At 38.5% G+C, this 12,385-nt stretch overlaps 1 protein-coding gene across 4 annotated transcripts in view; it reads right to left on the reverse strand.

The window, feature by feature from the left end:
- Window positions 1-675: 675 nt before the first annotated feature.
- dusp16 (dual specificity phosphatase 16) overlaps window positions 676-12,385 on the reverse strand; it is a 35,968-nt gene continuing 24,258 nt past the window's right edge. For all 4 annotated transcript variants that reach the window (XM_088644729.1, XM_088644727.1, XM_088644730.1 and 1 more), the window contains exons 4-7: window positions 10,624-10,787; window positions 9,445-9,604; window positions 7,860-7,983; window positions 676-6,965 (exon numbers count right to left, since the gene is read on the reverse strand). In XM_088644729.1, the coding sequence (XP_088500855.1) occupies window positions 5,801-6,965; window positions 7,860-7,983; window positions 9,445-9,604; window positions 10,624-10,787 (1,613 nt within the window). In that variant the 3' untranslated portion in view covers window positions 676-5,800. The remainder of the gene's footprint in view (window positions 6,966-7,859; window positions 7,984-9,444; window positions 9,605-10,623; window positions 10,788-12,385) is intronic.

The following is a 12,385-nucleotide window of genomic DNA, read 5'->3' on the forward strand; positions in this document are numbered from 1 at the left end:
AGGAAGTTACAGGGTTCTCTAGTTTCAGTCAAGCCAAGATTTTAACTATTTTATTAACCCAGTCTTTGATTTAGGAGCCTATGGTCTTTAACCACTGATGCCACTGAAAGTCACTGCCACAATAGTGTTACTGTGGATTATGTTATTGTACGGCTAATACAAGTGCCAAATCACTACACTACATTCAAAATAAAAGGTACAATTTGTTTAAACAAGACATAAAATTAATCAGAAATCATACTCCATGAAAATATACATCTGATATCTGAATATATACATTGTTTTGTATAAATCTGCATATTTAAAAATTCTATACACTTGTACAGTTAGCACTGTAGCATAAACAAGGTACATTAAAAGTATTTAGCATTGAAAGGAGTACTGTACTTTTTAATAATGCATGATTCTCAGTTAATTCACTTTTGGAATCTCAATTTCTGTCTCAATACCTGAGTGACCCAACTACTGAAGCAACTCCTGTCCTAATGTAATCCTTGTTCAAGTGTAGTAGTTACTTTGCTAAAGTTAAACATCGGACACTTAACAGACCTTCACTTAGCCATACTTACATAGCATGGAGTCTGTACTGCATTTATAGTAGGGAGAGAAGCGGTATCTACAGTGCGACACAAAATAAGATCAGGAGACTGCTATAATAAACACATACACAGTATGTAGAGTACCATTTCAGATTTTTATTTCAACAGTCAACGTACATCTATGTTTATTAAAAACAAGAACACACATTTAGAAAATGTAAAAACTGCACCAAACTGAAAGCAAACTATTTCAGACATCATACAGACCTCCACATTCCTTCAAATGTACCATCTTCAAGCTATTATTTTGTAGTTTTGTTTGCCATAATGTTACATTATGATTAAATGCTCATTGAAATTGATCAGTTTTTGGCTATTTTTATTTTATATGAAAATATACATATATATGAGACAGAAAAATGGCTTGGAAACAGCTGTTGAAAAGAAAAACCTATGTGAAAAATCTGTTCAGAAAATGTGCTGGTCAAAGTGTTTTTCTGTACTATGTCACAGATACATTGTGTTTTAAGTAACTCTTATTGCGATAAAGTGTCTTGCCAGCATTTACTTTTTCATTCCTTAAATAAAACTGATTTTATGGCCAATCCTTATGGCAAAGATCCTGTACCTCTGGTATCTTGGTTAATTAAAATCATCGTACATACTACATGTGTGTAGTATATACATTAAATATATACTGTATATTTCACTACTGCAGAGAATTGGATAGACATTTTTGTCAAGGTATACAACCTTCACAAATTACTGCAGATACAAAGATTTGCATTTCATAGAATGGTAAGAATACTAATGATGAAAGCAGACACAGATGGCAACTAAGATTTAGAAGTGGTTTTGAAGACAGGATAATTGTATTAAAATGACCAACTTACAGTCCATGGTCTTAGAGTACCATCCATCCCATTTACTGTTTGTCTTGATCAAAGCTGCCCATATAATTTGTACAAAATGTAGCCTATTCAATCATAGAACCCGAAGCCCGAAGAAGTCTCTACAGCCGAAACATTGTCTTTTCAGCATGGAATAAACCTATTACTTGTTCCTTTGCAGCCTAGGCATGCTGATGCAGCTACCCACCTGAACTAGTCAGTCAAAGAGTAAGGCCAGGTCACCTGAGCAGAGTTTCTGCAACTAAAAATTAATAAAATGAAAATAATGAAGGAAATCAAGTGCCTAAAAGAAAGCTGACAAAAATAAGAAATCTGTATTTTGTGTTTTTGGTGATGCCTAATGCCACAGCTTCATCATTCACATTCCATGGACAGGACAAGAGCTATCCATCTCTCATCACTTTCAGGACACAAACGGTTGAATTGAATATATTCAACATTCCTGCTTTCAGTGGAAAATGGGTATTGCCACAAAAAATACAAAGAGTCTTCCTTGTTTACCTAGTGCCCAGTAGTTTGATGATAAAGAAATTAAGTGCATTAGGCACAAAAAAACCTTCATGTTCATTAGTGGGTAAACCATCTCATCATGTGCTCAGTTATCATTACCATGTTATGGTCACTTCTCTACTGTGCCCTTATATTTTTTTTCTTCCTTTTTTAAAATTAAAATAGGGGAGTAATTATTCATTTATTTAGATGGTACTTTTATCCAATGCTTTTTTAACCCTAATCCTAATATATTTATACATCTTATTGGAGCTGTGCCCCACCTGGATTAAGAACATGGACTCTTCTACATGCAAGGCCAGATGCCAAACCTCTACTGCACTCTGCTGCCCCTGTGACTAATCACCAGATTTCCCAAAATGACTCAATATTACTTCCAAAACCATATTAATAAGAAGTTTAAAAAAATAACGTGTCAATAATCCTGCAGTGAAGTAATCTTGTCCAGGCTATTGCGTTCAGATTTCAAAATTCACTACAGACAGTCCAAAACCTTGCAGCCCCACCTGCTCAGTGCTATGAGTACACATTAAAACTTAAGGAAAAACATAAATAGACTGTTCATGGGACTGAGACAAAAAAAGATCTTATGTTGTATAACACTTTGAGCTTTACTCATCTTTGGATTTTGTTTACATTCCTAAGGTTTACACAGAAACTTAGCCATACTAGGAAACCCAAATGGGTGATGTGAACAGACAGCAGAGACCTGTGGTTAACAGTGGAATATATCGTAGTGCTTATTTCACACTACACTGCCACTGCTTGATTACATATATACTGTAACTCCGTTTTGGCATGTGTGATGCTCAGCTAAATTGAATAGTAAAGTACACTTCTGCAGAGGTATAATGACTAGACTGACTCCCCACGTGCCATAGCACAGAATTTCTTTTCTTGCACAACTATACTTCTTCACCAATAGCTTATCGGTTCTAGTGTCAATATGCTATTTCTGAAGTTGAATACAGTAACTGACATGAACAGACTTATTAAATGAAAATTAAATTTGAGTAGAAATCTGGTTTTGTATTGTGCCTTAAATGCCAAGACAGTTTAGGACACAGAAGAGTGGTCTACCAATTTTCCATCAAAACCACTTTCCATGGGAGGCTTCTTAATTACCAAACACAGTGTGCCAGACATCCATGGCCCTGGAACAGAATTTGCAAATCTGGACTAGGAGAAAGCTTTCCAGCAACATTCTGTTACACTCAAGACAGCAAAGAAATGAACAGGAAATTGACTTTTCGGCCCACCTCAAAACAGTGAACAACGTATAATATGGAGTCTTTGTTCTACTGGCTTCCAGATTAGGCCCCAAAACTGAGGTTTTATGAGATATACTGGTGTTAAAAGCATTTTACAATAAATGTAAAAAGCAGTGATATTTATGGTGGACATTATTTTTTATAGATAGTAATCAACATAACCCCAACCTGGAAAGACTCTTTTGAACTAGCATGTAACAGCACTGAGACTGAGAAAACTTGAGATTTTTAATCTGGTATCAATGTCCAAACATGATACTTTGGTACACAAGCCATATTATGGTGTGAATATCAACTCCAATTTATTTGGGATTAAGCCCAGTACCTCTCTCAGAAGGAAATTCGGAATAATTCCCAACATCCTTTCCCTTTACAATTCAAACCTGAACCTATGCAAGTGTTTTCCCTGCGTGCTTGACCTTATAATGCCTGCCACATCCTCAAGCTGGAGTGGATGTTATCTGTGAAAACCACTTGTAAGGACAGAACAGGCTGAACCAGGCGCTTTATATTCCACACATTATATATGTTCCCATAATGGATTTATAAATCCCCATCGCGATTTCTTCTTTCCTGGTTTATTGAAGAATTAATTCCATCTGAGATCAACTTTCAGTGTACTGAGAACGACTGGTTTTCAAAAGGCTGATCAACTTGAATTGACATATATGATAGCTAGATTGTTTGTCAATCTCTCATCTTCAATGTTTCAGACAAACCAAAAGAGTAAACAAGAAACCTTAAAGACCTGTTTTGTATGAGGCTTATTCTATTTAGAATTTTATTCTATTTAGAAAAATAATAACGTTTTTTTTCTGAAGCATAAAAAGAAAAGGCAAAACATTTCAGCTCTCAAAATGCAATAATGAAGCCAGCTTGTTGCAATGCATCATTACAACTGTGCCCATCGCTGGCATTGGATACATTTACTTGAAAGACAACTTTTCTTGACAATGAATCAGTTAACATGCTCTTATATTCAAGGTCTCAGATTTAGCAGATCTCAGAGTTTAAAACATCCACTCTTGTTAACACACCATCATAAAATGAAATATTATTAATTTACCATCAGGGCCAAGTCTCTGTGTACTTCTGTTGTCAGTTCCTTGTGTGTCTCCTGTGCTATTTATCAGAAGCACAGACACACTTTGCTACACTGTAGCCAATAAGCACATTGTTTTGGCTGTTCTTTACTGAGTTTCTCTACTGGTATTCCCCTACAGCTTAAAATGCTTCAAACACTCAGTTGCATTAGTGCAATGTCCTTCCATGTGAGCTGAGACTGAAATCGAACACATGGTGTACAGAGCCTTTAAAAAACCTTGGCTGTTAAAAAATATATTTTGAACAAATAATTAATAGGTTTTTCAAATTATAATAGTGCAATAATATTACAAGGCATAGACAAGTGGGAGGGTTAACCTGAACAAATGTATTGATCACTGAATAAGAAAGGGTTATCCTTTCTCTAGTAGAGGTTTTGTGTGTGCACGTTGTTTCACTCATTTAAGTGCTGGAAAACAAATGGTCAGCTGCACTGCATTTTTGTGAACACCAAACTCTTCCTCTTACACATCACTTGCAAAAAGACCTTCTGTCCTAATCTTTGTACCTTCAAGATCCTTCAAGATTGTTTCCCGAATTGTGCAGAAGCACTCAAACCCCAGCAGTCTTCTGCACCGTATGTCCATATGTCCTCTCATGTTAACAAGTTCCCATAATTTGCAGTCAGATTTCATTTAGCCATGATTTCTTCTTGTCGCTCACAGTAAGACCTGAGATTTGAGTTGTCAACAAGATACAAAAACCAGAAAGATCTTTTTTTTCCAAATTCTGAATCTTGTGAGGTACTGTATTTTGCTTCCAAGCAACCATGGTGAAGCAAATCCAAAAAAACAAAGACAAACTGCACATGAATAAATGCCAAAAGACATGAAGTCTTACTGTAGAGAGTCACGTTTTAATTTGTGCTTCAGATTAGGCTCTGTGAATTGGTATGAGTCTGTGATGCACCATGGCCATTCAAGATTGTGTAGAATCACGAGATTAAAAGGAAAGTGAGGAAAAATGACTATACATACATAAAAAACAAAAGAAAAATCTTTACGGCTCAGTCTTTGTAAAAATGTGGAAATGATTGAAAAAATAACCAGTCAAATTTCTAAGCAGATCGTTTGTGTTGTATTCAGAAGGAGGTGATGTTCTATTCATATCTGTGTGTGCACATATGTATATAAACATATATACACACATTAAAAAGTATATGTACTCATTTCAATTATTCTTGCAATGACTTGAATGAAAAATCATTTTTGAGTAGTCTGCTGAAAGCAGTCAAAGAGTAGAATATTGTTTTTGTTTCACAGCTATAACAATTTGAACTGATATTATATTTAATAATTGAATGAGACAAAATTTGGGTCAAATCATGAATAGCAGATTTTTTTTCAGTTCAACAGTACAAGAAAAACAAAGAGGGTGACCTTCACTCCCCCCTTCCTCCACTGTACCGCCCCAGCAGTGCAGAACACAAACCCGGCTCTTCAGACTGGCTTCCGACGCCTGACTCTCAGGACACCTCGATGATCTCCATGCTGCCCGAGAAACTGGACTGACTGCCCACTTTTCCCAGCTCCTCCCGGGAGCGGCTCTCAGACATGCTCTCCTCAAACTCCATCTGGCAGCTCCGTCGCTTGAACTGCTTTTCAAAGGTGCTCTCCTCGTGCCAGCTGCGCCGCGAGTCTCCCCTGTCGCCGTTCTTCTGCCGCCGCCGCACGCAGCCCGCCTGCTCGAACCCCGACAGCTGTCCACAGCTGTAGGCCGAGTATCCGGGCCCCCCTCCCCCAGCAAAAATGGCTGAGGTGGAATAGAAGCGTGAGGACTCGGGGGAAAAGTACCAGCTGTTGGCCAAGGAGGTGGCAGTGACGGGAGCCAGGATGTCTGAATGCCAGCCCTTGAGACCGACCCCGCTGCCAGGCTGAGCCAGATGCTGCTGACTACTGGACAAGCCGAACAGAAAATTGGTAGTTTTGCAGTTGTCCTCCATGCTGCCGCTCCGGTGAAGCGGATGGAGGTGTGACCGGGGTGAGGGCTTGGAAAGACTGGGCTGCCTGCTGCTGCTGCTGCTGCTGCTGCTGCTGCTGCTTTGGTCCAGAGAACCCGCCTGTTCCTTGTCAGGACTCCTTTCAGGTGTCGTTTGTTCTGAGACCTCCTCCACAGGGGAGAACTGGCAAGGTTTACTGGCCTCCTTGAAGGCGGACGGTTTGTAGTACTCTAGATTCTCCTCGGTGGAGGCAAAGCTGCGCAAGGGACCGTTACTGCCTGCCCCGTATGACTTAATATCCAGGGAAAAGGAGCGTTTCAGCTTGCTGCTGTCCTCCACGGTCTCTGTGCGAAGGTGGAGGCCATTCAGCCCTTGGGCCAAAAGGCGCTCCTCCGTGCTACTAAAACCCAAGGACTCGGCAAACGAGCAGGTCAGCGTGAGTGGTTCTTTCAGGTTCTGGTCTGTGCTCTCTGTGGAGAAGGCACAGCTCAGGGGGGTTCCTGAGCTCCCACAGCTGCTTCCAGATTCTTGTCCTGAGAGTGAGTCACTGGCCTTGTCCAAGTGCACAAACTTCAGTTTGGTGATGGTCCCCACTGGCCCCAAGGGATTCTTAATTTTTTTCTCAAAATCCAAAAGCTGCCCCAGAAAGTTGAAGTTAGGGGAGATAGTAGGTCTTTTCTCCTTCACAAACCTACAGAAAGAATATAGTCTCAATCAATAGTGGAGACAGCTCTGCCTGCTCTTACAGTCCACAGAGCATATGCATAAAGGGTTCTACCACTCATGACTATAAATTCCCACAAACACCTTCATCAGATGTACACATCAAAAACACATAAATCTACAAGATTTAAAAAAGTATGTTTTAAGAAAGTGTGAATAAATAAGAACTACAAGAAAAATAATTAGTACTGTGGTCTTAAGTAAAAACATAAAATGTTAATTTCTGACACTTGAATTAACAGATGTAAAGGCCTTATCATTCAACATCTTTCTGCATTCAACAGCCTACACATTCATTCTTTGTCTCAAACTGTAAAGTATACAGACTGTGATGAGCAGTTAAACCTTCATTTGATCAGCAATGTGATGCACGCTTTGTTTCATTATCCTACTGTAAAATCCATTTGTTGACAACCATGTGTTCTAGAAAGGTAACATGCTTTGACTAAAATATCCTTGTGCAATTCAGAATCCATCCGTCCCTTACTCACAGGTCTCTCTTTCAAATATAAACAAAGCTCACATTTCAAGTTCAGCTGAATTTAAACTGTATACAGTAGTTTCAGTACACAAAAGTGGTGTTATTCTAAAATTTTAAATCTTACATGCGCCGAAATACCCAGAAATAAAAGGAGGTACTTTTCTGTACTTTGCTTCATATTCATCTTTTATCTCAAATCCAAATTGCAATAGCAATTTTGATGTCACAGTCCCAATACTTATGGAGGGTACTGTATCATAGGTGGGGGCTCACTAGTTTTAAATTACCGTGGATATGGAATCCATTTGACCATAAACGTTCACAAGCTCAAATGCACTGAAACACTTTAGTAGTACATACTAGTCTGTGGTATGACTATACCTGTATGCTTCATCCAGGGACATGTCCATTCTTTTCATGATGTAAGCTATAGCAATTGTGGCAGACCTTGAAATTCCAGCCAAGCAGTGGACCAACACACGTGCATTTGAAGCTTTAGCTTTCTCTGAAAGACAAAATAATAGCTGCCAATGAACTGTTTTCACAATAACCAAAGACATTCAGGAAGAATGCAATGTTTTGTGTCAAAATAAATGTTCTCCCCAAGACAATCATAAAAAGATTTCCCCGGGCAATTTTTCATAGTGCTGTAAGTAACACCCACCCCCTTCCTTCACAGAATACGAGACAGTCAGCTGTGAAGCACAGCCAAGGCTTATTGTGGTTTACGGTAAAGTGACGTGCCAAAACACTCTAGAAAAGTCCAAGTCTAAGCCTGTGGTGGGCAGTAGATGTAACATATAATGTCTGAAAAACATACTGTATATACAGTAGGAGCTTTCAAATTCATTATCACGATGGAATGCAACTATAAGTTAATTTGACCTTTGTGTACATTAAGTATTTTCTGGTACACATAAAGTCTCTCTCAGTATTTGACTATATGTAGATTGAACACTAAAGAAACCTGGCAATATATGCATACTGTATATGTTTTTAGAATAATAAAGTGTATGCATTTTGATTATGGTTTTACTTTTTTTGCATCACACTTGAAAGACTGTTGCATAGGTACTACAGTACTGTATATTCCCTCATTGGTGAGAGATGTTGATTGGTAATGAGATGATTTAGCCTGCTAAATATCAAGGACAAACACCACAGAAACAAAAGAGAAAATAAAGGGGATAAAAAACACAGAACACCAGTATGTTTAAGTCTAGAGAAAGTCACCACAGGTAAGCCAGCAGAAGAGCCATGTCCTGCTTAGCGATGAATCAGTTTTGTGTAGACTACTCTCATGGACATAAATAATTGTATACAGTCAGGTAGAACAATTACTAATTGTTGTGTACGACAGACTGATCAATGGGGAGTTCCATGAGTGATGGCCTTGACTGGAGTGACTAGTTGCTGGATACCACATGTAGTGATTGACAGCAGCCTGTCTGCAAGGCACTACATTTATCAAATCATGGGGCCACATTTGCTGCCCTTCCTACAGACACATCCTAACCTGACAACATTACAGCTGGTACACTGTCATATTAACTAGGCCTACTTTAATATTTATTTTTAGCATTTTAATATACTCTTATGTCTAGAGAAGTGCACATTGGTCTATAAACCTTCCATGTTGTGTACCTACTAGACATTAATATACAGTACATATATGTTATATACACATAATTCAGCTTATATATATGGCAAGAGCAAGAAACAAAAATAAAAATGTTCCCATAGTGTGTATACATAGATTCAAACGAATCAATATCTTTCAGTTTATTAAAAGAGGGTTTATGTGGGTTTAAACCAAATGTTTTCTAAACATTAAGCAAACCTGAAGCACCTTCTGCAACTGTCATGTCTCCATGCAAAAGTACTTTTCAGCCATTGAGAGTAAACCGGAAGGCATGAGACAGCAGAAAAACCGAGGATACACACTTCTCTTGTCCTCATTATTCACCTATAAACTCCACAGACTTATCCAGCCAGGGCAGGATCTTCTCACAGAAGCTGTCGTTGACTGGCACTCGGAGAAAATGGGACTCTGGGATGAAATCCGGCTTTGGGCAGGTGTTACTGGCGTTTAGAACATATGCAATATCATTCTGCTGCATCAGATCCTGAAAGCAGGCAAGGAAAGACACTCCTGTGTCATAGTATTCCCAACATTACAGGAAGTTAAAAGGATTTTCCACAAATAAAATATCTGAAATGCTTATAACAAAACACAACTATTTGTATTCTCCAAATGTTTACTAAACTATATTTGTTAATGTCTAAAATAACACTTTCTGCATTGATAGATAAATCACACTATATTTAAAAAAGATGTATATTTTGAAATGTACTTGTAATATAGTGCCAATGTTAATTTAATGTAAAATGTTCATTTATTCCGAAGCATATTACTAAAATCATAATTACAAAAAATCAGTACTCCAGACTAGCTCAATCTTCATTCAGCAGTTCAGAAGATTTACATTAGCTGTTCTTTTCGAGCAAATATATCCCACCCATGGTGCATGGATGTAATATTTGCTTCAAACCCGAAGTAAGATAAATGCATTGTTCAAGAGCAAAAAGAACAAAAGCGAGTGCAAATTTCTGAACAAAATCCTTGAACATTGTGCTGTGCTATTCCTCACTTCACTTACTGTACATTATTACGAACAGGAATGTAAAAGAGAATATCTAACCCTCATCTGGATGTTGGTTTGGGAACCAACAATTTGATGACACAGCAGAATCTAGCCACTGTGAAGTTAGTCAGAAAAGGACTACATCAAAACTAACACTTTTAGACATAATGATGTCATGTTTTTTTATCTCAGCTGAGTACTCAGTTACTTAACTAAACAGTTAAACTAATCTGACTGGTTGTGGTCGTTTTTAGCTCTTTGCTAGCTGTAAACTTCAAATAACCTGAAACATTTTAGAAATTAGAAAACCCTGAAAAAATCTGCCATTAATGTTTTGTCAATTGAGTTTTTACGTTATAAATGAGGCAGCTGAGAAAAAAAAAACAGCTAAGGATCTGGAGAAACGCTGTTTTCAGGGGACAGAAGGCAAGGCCTCGATCAGAGCGGTCAGCAAGTGAGCCGGTCAGTAATGGCAACTCTCCTCTCTCAGTTAAACCCACCTTGTTGAGCACGTCTCTCTGGCAGCCGAGGTACAGATGGGGCAGGATGCGAGTGGGGCCGACATTGGCCACAGGAAGGCAGGGCTGGGAGATGCAGGAGGGCACCAGCACAGATTTCCCCTCGCACAAGCCGGGGAAATAATGGGAGAATTCTGCAAAACCACCTGGAGAGGAAACACCCGCTCGTAAACCACTCCCTTCTGGACAGTTGCGAAAAATAAAGCGTGCCTCTTCGTCTACTTCACCTCACAATTTAGTCATCTGACAATCTGATCTACTCATTTCCACGGCTGAAAAGTCACGAACAAAACAAGGGACAGAGCAGTATAAGCGTGTGGAAAGAAATGCACATTTTGTCACATCTCATTTCATGCCACAAGTGAGACAACTGAAAGAGGGAAAGCTAAAGCTTAGCTAACCACATCAGAGATCATTTCCTCTTTCAAATACAATATTTTATTTAATCAAACTCCATACTGAATAAAACACTCATACTTTGTCAAATGGCAGACTATATAAAAGTGTAATGAACTGTCAAAAAGGGAAATTTACTGTGCAGGTTTAAAGGTAGTTTAGAGATAAAAACTTAACTCCTACCTAAAACTCAGCTGTTCTAGGACTTGTTCAGAACTCTCTAGAAAGACAGCTAACACCTTAAAACAGTATCACAAATTCACAATCCAACAAAAGGACGGATTGCTTTATTTTCCTTTTTATTCGTATTTTTACAAAAGATAAAATTAGATGAGACTTCTAGGTGTTCGAGACTCCATTCCGGTTTCTCCACCAGAACAAACAAAGGCCTTTCAGATGTTGGGTATATAAATATTCCAATTAACGGGAAAATATAAAAATACAATACAATACATAAACTGAAGGAAAGGATCTTTGAATTGCAACTGTACCTCTAAATAAAGCCTTTTTTAAACATGAAATTCATGGCAGAAATGTTTACTAGCTGTTATTTTTTAAATAGTAACTGAATGACAAGCCCCACGCCAGCACACCGTCAGCTGTGCTGGTGTACAATAAGCAGCATGCCCAAGAGACCCTGAAGCAGGGAATGACTTTGTCATTAAAATAAGCACTGGGCTTCCTTTCAGCGTACAGCGGATCCAATGAATTAATTTCACAACATTAATTAAATTGTTCGCAGCTATCTGGGGAGCCAGCAGCTGTGCCTCCTAAATAAGTGCTTACTTTAGTGCCAGATGAGGTTTCACCTGGTTGCCTGACAACAGGCATCACACGGCACTTGCTGCAAACTTAGAGAGACAGCAAATTTCATCATTAAAATACATTCAGGTAGGGGTGAACTAGACCCATTGACCAAATGAGCTACTGTAGATGGACCAAATGGCCGCCTCTTTCTGCAAACTTCCATCTGTACTTATTGCAGCACAAATTAGGTGGGGCAGGAGAGCACCACAATCTCTCCAGACCCGGTAGATGAACTGATGTTTGACCGAGCATGCAAGTTGAAGAGAAACATAAAAAAAGGCAGCAGCAAAAGGAAGAATTCTACTTAGTCTGGAATATTACAGAGTGGATCATCGATTAACCGATGATCTCAGTGGATTAACTTTCCACAGCGGTGGAAAGGGGTCATGGGATTTTCAAAAATGCCGGATATACTAGGATCACAGTTTATATCATAGCTTAATTTTGCACGTTCTTTCGTAATATTGTTTTAAAGTATTGTGTACATGAAATTGTATAAATATTTTGGAAATAAATTGGAGTATTTAAAAACATAAATAGA

The sequence above is a fragment of the Lepisosteus platostomus genome, chromosome 9, assembly GCF_059453375.1.
Source record: "Lepisosteus platostomus isolate fLepPlt1 chromosome 9, fLepPlt1.hap1, whole genome shotgun sequence".
NCBI lineage: Eukaryota > Metazoa > Chordata > Actinopteri > Semionotiformes > Lepisosteidae > Lepisosteus > Lepisosteus platostomus.